We start from the raw sequence: 17,713 nt of genomic DNA, 5'->3' as shown, positions 1-17,713 counted from the left end.
TTTTATAATCTTAAGATTTTGGTATATTTTTTCATTTTAATATATCCTTGCACACAGAAATTCTTTTCTTTTTCCTTTCTTGACTCCTTTTGAAGTCAATAGTGTTGACTTAACTAGAAAGCATAACTGAAGAGTGTCTGGCCCACAACATCTGCATCTGGGAGGCTCCCAGATCATACTCTTATTATCAACTGCCTTGGAAGCTGTATTAATTCTATGAATTTTAAAATAGTGTAAAAACCAGGGATCTTGATTATTTGCTTTTTGTGGTTATTGCAAAGATAGTGATGGATTTAAGGAATTCCTACCTTGAAGTCAAAGTCTGTCTCTGTGAAATTCTTGTGCAGTGCAGAGGACAGGTACTGGACAGTAGTGACTATAATACTGCAGCAAGGAAACAAGGCATTGGTGAATTAAAAGACTAACAATGGCGTCTGACAGCTTAGCATCAGTTGTCTATGGCCTGTGTGCAAACTTCTTAAGTATAACTTATTCTCATGTAATATGTTACTATAAAGGAAAGAGAATATAAACTCCACAGAAACCAGTCTTGGAGAAATGACCTTAGCTGGCAGGATGGTACAGGACATCTGTGAGTTCTGGACCCAGCTCTGCTATTACATGGCCATGATACTTTTCTTTGAGCCTTAGTTTCACTGACTATGAAAGGAAGGGGGTTAGGGTTTTATGGTTAAGAGTCTTCCAGTTTAGAGTGATTTCAGTATTTTTTTTGGATCTTTGGGTAATCAATATATATTATAATAACTTTTTAGAACTTAGGACATATTTTTAAAAATTTTAATTAATAATTGGAGTTTATATTTATATTATACTTTTGCTTTTGTCATTTGCTCATGCTCTCATCTATGAGTCATTTGGTTTCAGCCCTTGGTCTAGATTCTTATATCCATCTAAGTCTGGGCACAGATAAGAGACAATGGGAGATTGCCTTGCTGGAGCTGAGAGGCATGGGTTGAAGTGAAGTAAAGTGGGAGAGATAGGTGACAGTTTAATTACAGAGAGCCTTGACTGCCTGTTAAAGACACTTACGTCTACTAGTGACCACATGGACTTTTGTGGAAAACACAGACAAGGCAAAAACAACACATCATATAAATCAGTCCAATAGCCTTGAAAGAAAAGGCTGCTCCTGCAGGATAGACTGAGGAATGTGAAGTTGAGCCAACAGAAATAGGAGGCACTCAGATGAAGAATTATCAGTTGGAGGAAATATCTATGGAATGTTGTTTGTAACCATTTTTCTATTCTATACTAAATATTTATAATTTGGGGGAAAATTAGAGTCCTATAAAAAGTACAAAGTGGAAAGATTATGCTGGTACTTTGCTAATACAAAAGTACTTCAAATTTTTCATGAAAAAAAAATAAAATTAAAAGTATGAGTTTATTTTGGCACTTTTTTTTCTAAAATATGGGAAAAGCTAGGCATAGATTATATTTTTTTGCACTAAAATAAACTCATACTTTATTTCTTAAACTCATTTTAAATCCCACTTTTCCATGTACTTTTTGAAATACCCTCATATAGCTAACATAAATAATTTTACTGCATTCTGTGTAATACCAACATAAAAGGCAGATCAGCAGGAAGAGGCATCAGATTATTGAGTACATGCCAGGAAGTCTTCTTCTAAGTAGAGGGAGACCAAAGGAGCCAGCCCCTTATCTCATGTATCTCTTGTTTGGTTTGAGAATAGGAAGTGCACGGTAGAAATATGAATGGGGCAAGCAAAGTGGGTCAGTCTTAGAGTAAATTTTGTGTCTATAAGTCAGAAGTGGTAGGAGCCTTTCAGCCAGGTTTCAAGTAGGTAATTATCACTAGCTGTGGGAGGTAAGCACTGTCTGGCAGATAACACAACTCAAATCAAGAGGAGGGCCTGGGCCATTGCCTATACTAGCTACAGAACCACGGAGGTCAATGGCCAGAGCAGGCTTTCCTAAGGAGGAACCCTTTTTTTTTTGAGGTGTTATATTTTACATCCTTTACAATTCCTTTTCTATTCTCATCTACAGGCTCTTAGATTCCATTTCTGAATTATCTTTGAGACATTCTTTTCCTGTCCTTGTCAACGTCCAAGTCCTTATGTTTATGCTTTCCAAACATTTGTTTACTCCTCTCTCTTCCCAAGGCTTTGGCCCTGATCTCTCTCTTGCACTCCCCCTCATTCTTATCTACACACTCTCCTTAGTCTGAGAACAGCTCTCGGTACAGGGCCCTTTCTCACTTGCTTGTGAGCAGTCTCATCACCATCCAGTCCCGAGGGAACACACTCATCTTCATCAAGTTCCGGAATACACAGAAAATCTTCAGCAGAAATTCCTGATTGCAGAGAAAAAGTTGACATGAGATACCACCACCACAGCATGCATTTCCTGAACAGGCTCCCTCCTGGTCTTATAGACCATGAAATTGGATGGGACCATGGGGCTAGATTCTGGTTCTCCCTGTGAGTTGCTTCTCTTAGGGGACTACAAGAGAGTGAGTTACTGGCACTCTCACAGGCAGACGGGAGCCGACTCAAATTGGGCAGAACAGAGGCAGCTCTATATCACTCTAGACCCAAGTGTTCAAAGTCCAAAGCACAGGGAAGACAAGGGCCCAATAGAACCAGTATCTAAGTCCAAGGGCCTCATTCTCTAGGACACAACTCCTGAGCACTTAATTGTAAGAAAATGCTTTTTTGTACTTTAAGAATATGGTGATAGGAGGAGTATATTAGGAATGGCAGAATAAAAACCTCTAGAAATATACTCCTTTATGAATGCAATGGAAAAGCTAAGACTGGTAAATCAAAGGCTTGCAACAATTTGAGGAGTGTTTATTCCAGAAAAATGGATGAATCTCAGTGAGAACAGTGAACATTTTTAACTTTAAGTTACATTTTTAACTTGTCCTATTTCCACTCCATCTCCCTGACTCCATGGCAGCTTTGAAAACAAGCAGCTATGGAACCATGGCAGTCTTAAAAATCAACAGTTTGGTAGTCTCGGGTAGGGACAGAATGGTCTTGGAACTCCTAAAAAACTCCATTCCAGGAGAATTTCTATTATTTGACCTGCCTGGTAGTTCCTTGAAAGAGTTTTAATTCTTTGGGCTTACCCTTATTTAATCAAATTCAGAGATCACTTAGTAAGGAAAGGTCTACTCCCAGGGCATTTATTGAGGAAAAAATTAGCCATAGAATTTAAAATTCCAGCTGTGGGGGCTGGCGCCGTGGCTCACTTGGTTAATCCTCAGCCTACAGCGCCGGCATTCCATATGGGTGCTGGGTTCTAGTCCCGGCTGCTCCTCTTCCAGTTCAGCTCTCTGCTGTGGCCCGGGAAGGCAGTGGAGGATGGCCCAAGTGCTTGGGCGCCTGCACCCGCATGGGAGACCCGGAAGAAGCACCTGGCTCCTGGCTGCGGACTGGCGCTGTGCCAGCCGTGGTGGCCATTTGGGGGGTGAACCAATGGAAGGAAGACCTTTCTCTCTCTCTCACTGTCTAACTCTATCTGTAAAGTAAAAAAAAAAAATCTAGCTGTGGAGGGTAGCCATATTAGTTGGAGGAAACAAGAGAATGGTCAAAAATTTTTTAAAAAACTAAGGAATGAGATATCTATAGGGGGCTTTGCAAAGCTCTGACATACTTTTGGGAATTTACAAGGTAATACATGTGTACAGTGCTTTGCATATTCGTACAAAAGATTTGAGAAGCCCTAATCTCTTGCTTCTGGATGAAATTGAGGCTCTGTGCAAGCAGAAAGTGAAGGTTTAGGCAGAGCTATAAACTGCTAGAGGACCAAAAGTCAGCTACCACGCACAATACAGCCCTTTAGCAAAGGATAGAGACTTACTGATCATAGAATTTAGGAAAATCTCTATATAGTTACTAGTTGATCATTAATCTAACTGAATGGAGACTTCAGTGGCTGCACATTACAAAGAATACAGATATTAAAGACTTGGTCCTAGAAAGTCACTAAATAAATAAGCATCATCAACTACAAAAGCAGTAAAAAACAACATCAATAAATCCTGGGATGTCAGGGCAGAATGATTTCTTTAGTTGCCATATTATTTCAAATGTCCAGTTTTCAATAAAAAGTTATGATATAAAAATAATCAGCAAAGCATGAATGCTATTACATAGGAACAAGAAGAATCAAGAGAAGTTTTCTAAGGTAGCTCAAAGTTTGGACATCCTAGAAAATAACTTTAAATCAGCTATTATAAATATGCTCAAAGAACAAAAGGCAATAATGCCTAAAGAATGAAAGGAAAGCCTAAGAATAATGTCTCACCAAACATAAAACATCAATAACATAAGAATTATTTAAAAAGCATCAAATAGAGTTTGGCATCAAATAGAGAATTAGTGGTTAAGCTGTCACTTGGGATGTCTGTAACCCATAATGGTAAGCATCTGGTTTGAGCAGTGGCTCCTCTGTCTCTGTTCTGGCTTCCCGCTAATGTGCACTCTGGGAGGCAGCAGGTGATGGCTCAGGTACTTGGGTCCCTGCCACCCACACAGGAGACTCGGATTAAATTTTGGGCTTCTGCCTTCAGTTTGGCCCAACATTGGCTGTTGTGGGCATTTAGGGAGTGAATCAGCAGATGGAGGATTTTTGTATGTCTCTGTCTCTGCCTTTAAAATAAAACTAATATTTTAAATTAAAAAGCATCAATTAGAAATTCTGGAACTGAAAAGTACAATAACTGAAAACAAAACTCACTAAAGGAGCTCAGAAACAGATTTAAGCTGGCAGAATAAAAAAAATCAGTAAATTTGAAGATAGGTTAATTAAAATCAACTATTCAGAGGAACAGAAATAAAGTAATGAATAAAAATGAATAAAGCCTCAGAGGTTTGTGGGACTTCATTAAGGGCACAAATACACACTTAATGGGAATGCCTAAAAGAGATGAGAGAAAAGGGAAGAAATAATACTTGAGAAATAATGGCCTAAACCTTCTTAAGTTTGATGAAAAATGTTAATGTATATATCTAAGAGGTTCAGTGAACTCCAAATGGGATAAAAATCAAAGAGACTCATGTATAAAGACATCAGTGTCAAACTGTCAGACACAAAGAGAATCTTGAGAGAAAGAAAAGAAAAATGACTCACCCTAACAAATGATCCTCAGATACACTGAACACAGAAGGCAGACATATTCAACATACTTAAAGAAAAAATATCAAACAGGAATCCTATATCCAGTAAGACATCAATAAAAAGTGAAGAAAAATGAAGAAATGAAGCTGATAGAATTTGCTACTTGTAAGACCTTCCTCACAATAAGAGCCACTACAGGAAAACTCTCAGACTAAAATAAAAGGATATTAGACAATAACTTGGATCCACATGAAGAATACAGGAAGATGTGATAATGAAATAATAAAAAGATGCAATATGTATGACAAGAGTAGTACAAAGGAGTGGAGGAAAGAACTGAATAATATTGGAGCCAAGTTTTTATAAGCTATTAGAATTAGACTGATATTAATTCAAACTAGACTGTTTTAAGTTAAGGAGTTAATTGTAATCCCTAGGGCAGTGACTAAGAAAGTAATTTTGGGGCTGGCATTGTGGTATAGCAGGTTAAGCCACCACCTGTGATGTCGGCATCCCATATGGGTGCTGGTATGTATCCCAGCTGCTGCACTTCTGATCCAGCTCCCTGCTAATGCACCTGGGAAAGTAGTGGAGGATGGCCCAAGTGCTCAGGACCCTGCACCCATGTGAAAAACCTGGAAGAAGCTCCTGGCTCCTAGTTTTGGCTCAGCTCATCCCTGGCCATTGTGGCCTTTCAAATAAAAAATTACAAAAAAGAAAATAACTTAAAAAACTATACTTAAACATACACACAATAAGAAAATAAAAATGGTATGCTAAAAACACATACACACAAAAACGAAAGCAGTAATGAGTAACAGGAATACAGAAACAAATGTAACATAAAGCCTATATAAAACAAATAGCAGGGAGAGCAGCAAGATGGCGGAATAGGAAGGGAGCACATTGATAGTTCGGCAAGACACAGGTTAATAAAAGTGGAGATACTGCAGGGTCAAGGAAGAGTAGGGGAAGAAACAGCAGAGGAAACTCTTCCGGAACTAGTGATTCACAGTGGACCTGCATGGAGAGCGTGGGAGCCCAAGTTTGGGACACCAGCGGCAGACTCAACACACCAGCGCTGGAACGCGAGGTGAGCCGAACCTCCATAGCCCGAGACACCAGCGGGCAAGCGGAAAGAGGAGACTAGAGGGAACGAGGCTTGAAACTCCGTGGGGAAAAGTTCACCAGGCTAACTAGAAGAGAGAGAGGTGACTGTTACGGACACGAGTTTCTCTCTCCGCTCACCTCTCAAAGGCTTGCAAGACAAAGAGCAGGCGCCATTTTGGACATACGTCATAAGCAGGGTGACCTCAGGTCTGCACCGGCCCTGAGCCTAGCAGAAAAACCTGACTCTGGGTGGAGGGGTAAAGTAACAGGAGATTAGCATCTAACTTGGCAACCCAGTGGGAGACTGCAGGAGAATTGGAGCCCACACTGAGGGCAGCAGAGATTCCCTGTGTGGTCCTTGGGAAAGAGCTTCCGATCTCTGGCTCCTGTGGGTATATCATTCACCTGCTAACTACCTCCAATTACGTTCAGCTGTGCGGAATTACGTCCCTTTTGAATCAAAAAAAAAAAAAAAAAGAAAGAAAGAAAGAAAGAGAGATTTACCACGCCTAACCTGGGAGTGTCATCTTGACACACCGTCAACCCTGAGGAACCAAACACAGCTCTCAGTCCACACTCATCTCAAGCCTCTAAGGCTCCACTGAAAGCAGACAGTCCACTTAATATAGAGACATAGTGCAACAAGAAAAAACACCACAGTGAAGAAATCAAGAATATCTCCACAATGCCAAACAAACGCAGAAACCGAGGTAACAAGAACAAGGAAGACACTATGACGCCCCCAAATGAAAAAGACACCCCAATTCAAGATTATGAAGACGATGAGAGAGAAGAAATGCAAGAAGCGGATCTCAAAAAATTGATAAGAACATTAAGAAGTTCTCAAAAACAAATTCTTGAACTACAGAAATCCTTAATGGACAAGATAGAAAATCTCTCTCGTGAAAATGAAATATTAAGGAGGAATCAAAATGAAATGAAACAACTAGTAGAACAAGAAACTGTGATAGTGATGAGAAATCATAATGAAATGAAGAATTCAATAGATCAAATGACAAACACATTAGAGAGCCTTAAAAACAGAATGGGTGAAGCAGAAGAGAGAATATCGAAATTAGAAGACAGAGAACAGGAAAGGAAACAGGCAAACCAAAGAAAAGAAGAAGAAATTAGAAATCTAAAAAATATTGTCGGGAATCTACAGGATACTATTAAAAAACCTAACATTCGGGTTCTAGGAGTTCCTGAAGGCATAGAGAGGGAGAAAGGATTAGAAGGCATTTTCAGTGAGATACTAGCAGAAAATTTCCCAGGTTTGGAGAAGGACAGAGGCATCTTAGTACAGGAAGCTTATAGAACCCCTAATAAACATGACCAAAAGAGATCCTCACCACAACACGTTGTAATCAAACTCACCACAGTGAAACATAAAGAAAAGATTCTAAAAGATGCAAGAGAGAAACGTCAGATTACTCTTAGAGGATCTCCAATTAGACTCACAGCAGACTTCTCATCAGAAACCCTACAAGCTAGAAGGGAATGGCGAGACATAGCCCAGGTACTAAGAGAGAAAAACTGCCAGCCCAGAATATTATATCCTGCAAAGCTCTCATTTGTGAATGAAGGTGAAATTAAGACTTTTCATAGCAAACAGAAATTGAAAGAATTTGTCGCCACTCGTCCAGGCCTGCAAAAGATGCTTAAAGATGTGTTACACACAGAAACACAGAAACATGGTCACCAATATGAAAGAAGGTAAAGGAAGGAAACCTCACAGCAAAAGATCACAGGAAGCTCAATTTCTCTTTGACATAGAATTAAACTCTGATGCTCTGTTAAAGCAATGTGTTAAAGTAATCTATTATGTTCTCTTGATGTCTGTTCAATTCTAATCGTTCAAAGACAGCTGAATTTTTATTAAGAGCTATGGGTTATTTAAATATGTGCTTATTTTTAAATATTTGAATAATCACCTTGTAACAATGATCAAATTTGGTCTATGTTATGTCATGATTTTAAGGAATCTTATTTCAACCAGATATTTTGGATTTTGAGCCTTCTTGGCATTCTTGACAGGCCTTCAAAAAATCAAAGTTTCAAACGATCTGGACTCTAAAATTTCCAGTAAATCTTGGACTTTGGTTTTTTCCAGTTTGGGCCCAACTGAAAAAATCGAAGGACCTATGTCTCTCATCTTATACAGACACCAACTAATCAGGCTATTTGGATTATATTAGAAGTACTGTCAAGATGTGATGTGGTACCAAACTTTAAGTTTCTATAATGGAAAATGCTATTAATACAAATGTTTGAGAATTAAAAGTCTAATGATTTTGTGTTACTAGACATGATAGTTATCTTAATGAGAAAGCCCCAGAGGCCTAAAGGGTTAAATACTTGTAAAATCCTACAGGTGCTTTCAAAAATACTGTGAAGTAAGCAAGTGCCTCCTGTTGGTTGATGAGTTTATAATTTTAAACATGGCGACTTAAAGTCTTTTGTCATCCATAGTTATATATGATTTGCTGCTCATAAAACTAAAGCGTTGTTGGTTCTGTGTTTAGCTGTCCTCCTATAGGTTGCTATGGACTTTTTCCAGCCACTTCTATTGTATTCAGTACTTTGGGATGGCTCTGTAAACAGATGAAGCCAATAATGTATTAACAGTACCAACTGAGAGAAAGTATGGTTAACTGAGGTTACTAAAAACAAAAAGCAATTCAAATCAATTGGCAATCTACAAAAAGAGTTAAAGATTTTAAAAGCTATTATTAAAATTGCTATATTGGTCTATTATGCTATGTTATATGTGTGTACATATTGTATGTCCACATGGGGAAATTTTATTAAGAGTTTTATTTTAAATGGCTTATAGATAAGATTGTCCATAAATTTAAGCTGCTAAAATCAATCAAAGATACATTTTAATTTGTGTGACCCGAATCTGTGTATCATATGTTTTAAACTTGTTGGTAGAAAGAAACTAAAAACATTTTATATGGTTGTGCTTAAGTTTACTGGTTAAACAAACTACAGCATGTTAGATATTTAAGAGGTGTTTTCAAATACATGATTCTTAAAATTTATAGAAGGCATTGGACCTTCTGGTAAATGTTTTCTTAAGTTGTTATCTAATGGTTGAAACGGTTTGCTAAGTACTCATGTAATATTGCTATTGTCAGCAAGCGATCTAGGACTTGCTCCCTCATTTCTCTATTCTAAGCCCAACTTGTTCTTTCATTTCTCTATTCTCTTCAAGGTAGGAAACTAATTCTATCATGAAGGAATTTGTAGGATGCACAATTTAATCTTTAGACCTTATAAAAGAGATGGCTAACATTTTTCTGTAATAGCATAGCCAAAATAAGAACTTAAATAATAATCTCATAGCTAAATTTACTTTGCCATCAGCGAAGTATACAGTAAGTAGAAAAAACCTCCCTTTCAGACCAAAGGGAAAGAAAGTTTTAAAGTGAGAATATAATTTTCCTCATGGGCATTGTCTACCTTAGAAAAACTACTACAGAACATGCCTGTGACTATAGACTTGTAGTTCAGGCCACCGAAGATTAGAGATGGGAAACGGGCACTCCCTTGACTTGGCATTCTCTGGTCTGCTTTAACACAAACCAGGAGGAAAAGAAAGCTAGGCTTCTGCAGCAATGGGTGGCAGGCCTATTAATGGCTGATCTGTACAGTGATCTGCCCTCAAGGAGACCCAACAGGCCAGTCCACTGCAGTGGCTTTCAATGTGGTAAGCCTGGGCTTCAGCAGAAGTCAGATTGTGAAGAGCCCTGGCAGCTCTGCCAAGAGTTGGATCACTGGAAATGGACCTGCCCTGGAGTCGAAGGATGCCCAGGTCAGAGCCACAGATCTTATTGGCTCTAAGCTGAAAAGCCCTTCACTCAGCCCAACTTCCAAAGTGACCACTGCAGCTGAGGGGATGGCCACGTAGGGTCAGCAACATTGCAGGCAGAACTGTAAATTTCTTGTTAGAGATGCCCCCTGCCTTGACCTGGCCAGCTCTCCTCCCAGGCCAGCCAAGTAATGAAAATCAACAGAGTGCCTTCCCCTAGGAGGGTCACACCTCCCTTAGGATGTGCCCCATGTGAAGAGATAGATAGGTCTGGGCCTCTTAACTTACAAGGCCTAAAGCCCAACAGATTATTATCAAGACCCTTCTGTCAGGTTCTATTTGCCTCTCAATCAGAAAACTTAATTGTAGCTTAGACAGCACCTTTCTTAGCTCCTCTAATAATGACTCTGTCCTTTGTTCTAGACCCTGTCTAGCACACTTGGGCCTCATTCCTTTGTAATCATAACCTCTACTCTACCACCAATGGCCCTACTCCCAACCTGTGTGTACTGATGATCCTCTTCCCCACTTAACGCTGTATAATTGTTCAGACCTGGTTAATGCCACTCTTAGGATCATTGGTTACTATCCTCTCCCTGTCTTTTATGACCTTGTCTAAATATGATCAGAGTCGGCAAACTTGGAAGGCTTCCATAGCCTTGGCAACTCATGATGACAGCTTAGGGTGGTTACTGGCGCCATAAACTAGAGTGTCAATTTGTTGGGTCAACAACAGGAACCACTGTGCAGTTGCTCCTCATGTGGGATCTCTGTCCTTAATGTGCTGTACATTGTGATTTAATGCTATAACTAGTACTCAAACAGTATGTTTCACTTTGTGTTTCTATGTGGGTGCAAACTGTTGAAATCTTTATACTAAATTGTTCTTCTATATATAAAGAGAATTGAAAATGAAAAAAAAAACAAATAGCAAAACTATCTAGAATATCAGTAATTACAGTAAATGTAAATGGATACATTCCAATCAAAAGGCACAGCCTGGATTAAAAAAGAAAATATTACCCGATTGTGTCTACAAGATACACACTTTAGATTTAAAGACACAGAAAGTTAGAAGAGGTATATTAGAAAGATGGTAATGTCAGTGGAAAATCTTAGCCAGATTGAAAGCTAAAATACAGCAAAAACAAGAAAAGTGGTAACTAATTTATAAAAATAAAAAATTATGTAAAGAAGAAAATGTAATCATGTAATCAGCTCTTAGCTCACCACTGTACTTACCTTGCCATAATAAGGAAAAGCTGACTAACCATTTCAGTAAAAACGCATAGAAAGTACAATGAAAGAGTGGGAAGAAAAGTTTTTATGTGAGAGAGGAATAATTCAGGAGAATCATCCTGATTTTCTTTGGTAAGAAGAAAGTAGTAATAACTAAAACTTAATACCCACAAACTAGCAGTAGAAGTTTCCAAAAGAAGTGTGAGATGGAGCTGGCATTATGGCATGGCAGGTAAAGCCACCGCCTGTGTGCTGGCATCTCAAATGGCTGTCGGTTTGAGTTCCAGCTGCTCTATTTCTGATACAGTTCCCTGCTAATGTGCCTGGGGAAGCAGCAGAATATGGCCCAAGTGCTTGGGCTCCTGCACCCATGTAGGAGACCCAGAAGAAGCTCCTGGCTTCAGCCTGGACCAGCTCTGGCTGTTGTGGCCCTTTGGGGAGTGAACCAGTAGGATGGAAGATAGATCTCTCTCCCTCTCCCCCTCTCTCTTCTCTTTCTCTCTCTCTGTAACTCTGCTTTTCAAATAAATAAATAAATAGAATCTTAAAGAAAGGAGAAAGAAAATATAAAAATATAGACTTATTAAAAAAAGAAGCAAGACTTGAAAGTGGATAACTTTAGGATACAGGGACTGGGCATGAGTCAGGGTGAGCCAGGGAATCACTGCCTTATGTTGTAAGCTTTGTAGCATGCTTTGGTTTTTAAAATTAGGTCCATCTATTACTATGACAAAAATAACCATTTAATTAAAAAGTTAGAAAATGATGCCAGCCTAATTGAGAATCAGTTAGTGTAACAGACATAGGAAGAAAAGGATCTAGAACAGTCAAGTCTGAATTTGACTTGGGTTTTGTGGCCCAGCTCAAGTATCACCTGACCTGTATGTGGGCTCTGGCTGACTTCTGGCTCACTTCAAGGGCTGCCAAGATTCATAAATAAGAAAGACTGGTTTAAATATAGTGACTTAATGATACCAATCTGCAGAGACCCATGTCTGTGCAAGGGGAGCAAGATCAGGAAACAGGAAGTTAAAGTTGACATTTATTAACTGACATACTATGATTAATAAAGATCACACAAAAGAAAAGCAGTAGAACCTACTACTATGAAATACAAGTGACTTATCTTTGATTAAAGACAGGGCATAGACAAGGTCTGCAACAGCCCATTTTCCTGGGGATGAACTCAGTAGCATGCTATAATGCAAAGACAGAAATCCCAGGAGTTTGTCAGCAGCTGATGCCATTTTCAGCTTGGGCAGTGTTCGCCTGTTGTCTGGAATCTAGGCCCAATTCTCTGCACTCTCTGTCCCTCAGTGCTCCAGATCCATGGTCTGGTAGCCAATGGACAGTGTACAGTTTTGCTCTCTACAGATATCTTCCAGAAATACATTTAAATGAATAAAAGTTCTCACCATGATTTTCATCAGTTATTTAAGCAGCGAAGCTTGGTTTTGATGGGGCAAAAGACTTGTATAAGGGTGACTAACAAGTTGCTGAGGAAGGGAGGAGTGCTTGGTTTGCTGACAACCAATGTGGTCCAGAGAAGCCTCTAATACATGGTCACAGGAATGCTATCAGTCAGGGAAAACTTGCCAAGTACAGCGGGTCTGACTACCTGGAGGCCACATACTCAGCTGTAAAGTGGGACTGATGAAACCAATACAATTGGCACCGCTGGTCATTTAGCACTTGTTCCCTTGACGGGGAAAAGTTCCTAAGTGGTGTTGGCTATATATTTCCTTTCTTTGGTTAAAGTTCAGCGTTCTGCCTACCTTGAGTTCATCTTTGCTCTGGAAATTGTCCAGGAGATGCTGGTAATGGGTGTCACACATCTGGCGGAGTAGTGAGAGAAGGCAGGACACATACTCACCCTGGAGACCAATTTAAAACAAAAACAAAAACACTTAGCACAGTCAGACACAAGTGTTATGTTTCCCCAATCCACAGAGGGCAAGGAAAGTAGGGAGGGTCTGAGATGGCCCCAATGATCATGGAAGCTGACAACTCTGGCCCTGAAAATGAGCTTTCTTTTCTGCTAAGGGAAGCCAGAAATTACTTGAGAGTTTTGCTAAGGCCTCTGCAGCATGAGGCTACTGAAAAATCTTAATATCCATCAAAGTAGTGCTACAAAGTGACATATATATTCTCACTCTTTCCTAGGGAAAGTTTTGGTTAAATCATCCTTTGTTTGGTTGCCATAGTGGGAGTGGGGAACGTCTCTGGTCCATAGGCCACGTAAAGCCTGTAAAATCATTTGGTCTGGCCCTGACCAAGGCAATGGCAGGCAGGACTCGAATTTCAATAAATCTATAGCAGGTAAGTTTAGCTTTTTGTCTGTTTGTTTTTAGATTTATTTACTTGAGAGGCAGAAATACAAGGAGAAACAGAGAGAGGTCTTCCATCTACTGGTTCACTCAACAAATGGCCACAATAGCCAGGGCTGGGCCAGGCTGAAGCCAGGAGCCCGGAGCTTCATCAAGGTCTCCCACAGGAGTGCAGGGGCCCAAGAACTTGGTCCATTTTCCGCTGCTTTCCCAGGTACATTAGCAGGGAGCTCGATTGGAAATGATGCAGCTGGGACTCAAACTGGCACCCATATGGGACGCTGGCACTGCAGACGGAGGCTTAACCTTCTATGCCACAGTGCTAGCCCCAGCAGCTTAGTTTTTAAGGTGATAATTTTCTATGGTTCATGAGTGATATTCTAAATAGTCAAATGGCGCCCTTGGCAGAAAAATGTTCCCACCCTTGCTAGGGGCTACTTGGAACAGAAAACTTAGCCTTCTCTGGACAGAATTTGGAACCTGTCCATTTTGCTGGGATAGGGCAGCCCTTCTACAAGGTCCTCCTTGGAGACTTCACAGGGTTTGCACAGTCACTGGACCAGGCAAATGGAACCTAGTTCAGCCTGACTGCCTGAAAGGCACAGGAGTTCAAACTGACCTTTTTCAGGGGTCAAGCTATTGCCTTTAAAACAAGTTAAAATTTAAAGATGGATATGAGTTTTTATCATCTTTTTGAGTTCCAATAGGATACATGGAAGAAAAGCCTGCTTGAGGGACTACAAAGACCATCTTATGGCCATTTTTAGAATGGAGAAGCCAATCACTGGCCTCCTCAGAAGGTAGGAGTAAAAAAACACTTCATTTGAACAATTTTCAAAAGTCCTTAAGTTAATGGGATTTTAGGTTTTTTAGTCTTTCTGTATCTCTGAAATTATTATACTTATATGAGAATACTTCAAGGTTTATGAAAAAATGAAATTAAAAGATAAATTTATTTTAGTGCAAACTTTTTGTAATGTATGCATAGTTTTTTTGGTAGTATGCATTTTCCATGAACTTTCTGAAGACTCCTTGCATGCCTGGATTTCAACACTTTTATGCACTGAAATAAAGGTATCTTTTATTTCCATTTTTCATGAACTTTTTGAAGCATCTTCATATAGATGCAAAATATATACATGTAACTGAACCTCAATTTTATCTGACAAATTAGAACACACCATAATTTCCTTTCTTGTGAGGGTCAGATGAATTAATGTATATAAAACACTAAAATACAAAATTCAGTACATAAAGAAGTACTCAATAAATTATACTGCTATCTACATAAAATGCATCCCTCCACTGGAATTGCTAAATGAACCAATACTGGTAAGGCACTTAAAGCAGGCTCCTAGAAGGAAGAGTCCTTTTGTCCTTTTTTTTTTTTCCCCCCAACACTTGGCCCTCTTACTACATCTTATTACATCCTTCCACATCATAGACAATGATGTGGCTACGGCAAAGGCTAACTGATACAGCACACAGGAAAACAGAATCAGACACATCTTTTAAACCTGCCCTAAAGTAGATTCCTGGGAATGCAAACCTAGAACTTTCAGAGTGGAAAGCAGTCAGGTCAGGAAAGGGAAGAGGGCAACATGCTGACAACCGTGCAGGAGGGGAGACTGGGGTGAAGGTGGTGGGGTGGTGAGATGGTGGGGGGTGACATGGAGGAGCCCCAGGTTAGAAAAGAAGGCAAGAAAACTTGATTGTTAGTTACTAACAGTGATCTCGGCTGTGCACTGCGGGCACCGCTGCCCTCTTACCGCCTCCTGAGCGTGCGATTTGCTCATGATGGTGAGCAGAGTCTGCAAGAGCACGTCCAGGAGGCTCTCCACCATCATCTCTATCTCTTCCATGACATCTGCCTCCTGCAGTGAGCAGCGAGAGAGCACACTGTTAGCACCAGGTCAGGCTGGCGTGCAGCTGGCAGCACTAAGTCAGCCACATGAGGAGTGCTCTTTTGACTGGATTTTCAACACCAAGTTCTCAGCCTCACCAACATGCGAATCAAAGGACTCTGGACAAAGGCTCTGTGAGGATGTGAGGCACATCTGTGACTGCTGCCCAGGCACAGTGGCTGGGTCCCTTTTGACCCAGTGCCATACACAGTCCTGAATCTCAGGCAGATACATTAATTTTGATATACAAGGAAGATACAAAAGTTTTAAGTTAAATGTTTTCTTTGATTTTGACACTGTGATTAACACTTTGAGAAATGATGAAACTAAGAAATGATAAAGTATCCATAACACAGGCTCTGGAGGCAGCACCTTCACTGGTGGTAGTGCACACAGAGGTAACTCATTTTTCTGAGGATGCTGTTCTCTCCTCAGGGTCTCTCTTCTGGAGTGCTCCCAGTCTTTGCCAGCTCTGTTGCCCATGTAGCCCAGGTTCTACTCCTGGCTCCTCAGCTCTCTTGCCTGTATTCCCTGGTTCACCTGAAAACTCTGGTTCTCAGTGCTTCTTTCTCTGACAGCCTCACAAAAACAATGATGCATGTATACTCACTATAGGCTGCTTCCTAGATACCAGGCTCTGAATTCTGGAATAGTCAGTGATCTCCCTCTATAGATCTCTCACATTCATCCTGAATTCTATAGCTTGATTTTAATGATCTCATAAAAGATTTCCATTGAGCCTTCTCCAAGATCTTTATATTAGTATTGGTTTTAATGTCCATCCACCATCCATTCATCAAAATATCATCCATTAACTGTTTTCCATGTACCAATCACTGTTTGTGAGCCTGAACATATAAAGGCAAATAAGAGAGATGATCTTTCTGCTCTTACAGAACTTAAATTTCATCTTTGTTTATCCATCTGATATAATTATACTCTGACCTATTCCACATGAAGAACCCAAGCAACTCTTAGAGCCAAGTTGTCTTTCCTGTCAAAATGATCATAATGCTCTTATTTGTGACTGTAAATAACTATTTACATCTGACTCTCTAGCCCCATATATAAAACAAAACCCATCTCCCTCAGGTTTTAGTGGTTCCTGTTCTCCTCTTTCTTTTTCTTTTTTGGCTCCAATCTCTCTCCTTTAGCAATAAGCTTCCCATTCCATCAGATATGACCTTAAGCTACTAGTAGACTTATGTGCTTGGTGTGGCTTCTCTGAGACCTGCTAAGTGTTGCCTGGAATCAAGACTAAACAATAGAGCCACCACCATTCTCATAGCCCCTCTGCCAAGCTGGGTCCCTGTTACCAGATGGCATTTAAGTCTAGACTCCAGAGTGCCCTGCTGGGTCTCTCTCCCTGCTCAAACCAAACATATTCTTTCTTTCAGATGCCTTTCCTGCTCCACATGGATAGCCACTTGAAATTTATAGTGTAGAAACTCTAACTTGATAAAATGGCATAATAAAAAAATCCATGTTTTTAATTTCTTTCTTTATTCATTCCTATAGTTTCCAAGAAATAAGCATTTATACTGTTATTATAAATGTATAAAATAAATGTCATTAAAATTTCTAACCTCATCTATGCCTGATGTTTGTTTTTCCTTCATTACTTCCCAATCTCAATCTCCCCCCTCCCACAAGATTTCATTTAAAGAGAAAAAGAGGAAAGAAAATAGGCAGAAGTATTATTCGATGAAACCTGACCTCTAAAGTATAATTCTATCATGCCACAAGGCTCAGAGCTTATGGGTAACACTTCCTTCTTGTGTATCCTGACCTCATCTGGCACAGTATAGGAATGCCATATGGGTGGAATCAAGCTGCCAGGAAGCTGACAGGAAAGTCTGCATGAGCAAGCTGTCTCTCAGCCTGGGATGTGCTTCCCTGTGTTCCTGCGTAGCATCCTAAGAACAACCCCGGGAAACTAGAACTAATACTTTTCCATAGAAACTGAGCATGGCAAGTATTGGGCTTTCTGATAACACAGATAACCATATTTTTGGGTAGATTCAAGGCAGTGCAACTTTTTAAAAATAGCAAGAATGGGTTGTAGGGAGAAGCCTCCTGGGAACACACAGGCCTCCCTTCACTTGGGCATCTTTCTGTCACTGATGAGAGCACCTCTGACTGAGAGGCAAACAAAGTGACCTTTGTTGGTCTGCCACTGGCTACGGTAACACAAGACTAGA

At 40.0% G+C, this 17,713-nt stretch overlaps 1 protein-coding gene across 1 annotated transcript in view; it reads right to left on the bottom strand.

Annotated features, from left to right (window-relative positions):
- DOCK3 (dedicator of cytokinesis 3) overlaps positions 1–17,713 on the bottom strand; it is a 455,873-nt gene that overhangs the window by 54,858 nt on the left and 383,302 nt on the right. Inside the window, exons 26-29 of the mRNA XM_062199955.1 lie at positions 15,336–15,482; positions 13,057–13,155; positions 2,247–2,341; positions 309–384 (exon numbers count right to left, since the gene is read on the bottom strand). Of these exons, the coding sequence (XP_062055939.1) occupies positions 309–384; positions 2,247–2,341; positions 13,057–13,155; positions 15,336–15,482 (417 nt within the window). The remainder of the gene's footprint in view (positions 1–308; positions 385–2,246; positions 2,342–13,056; positions 13,156–15,335; positions 15,483–17,713) is intronic.

This window comes from Lepus europaeus, chromosome 9 (genome assembly GCF_033115175.1).
Source record: "Lepus europaeus isolate LE1 chromosome 9, mLepTim1.pri, whole genome shotgun sequence".
Taxonomy (NCBI): Eukaryota; Metazoa; Chordata; class Mammalia; order Lagomorpha; family Leporidae; genus Lepus; species Lepus europaeus.
The sequence above is the reverse complement of the archived record's forward strand: the minus strand, read 5'-3'. Positions and strand labels throughout refer to the sequence as shown.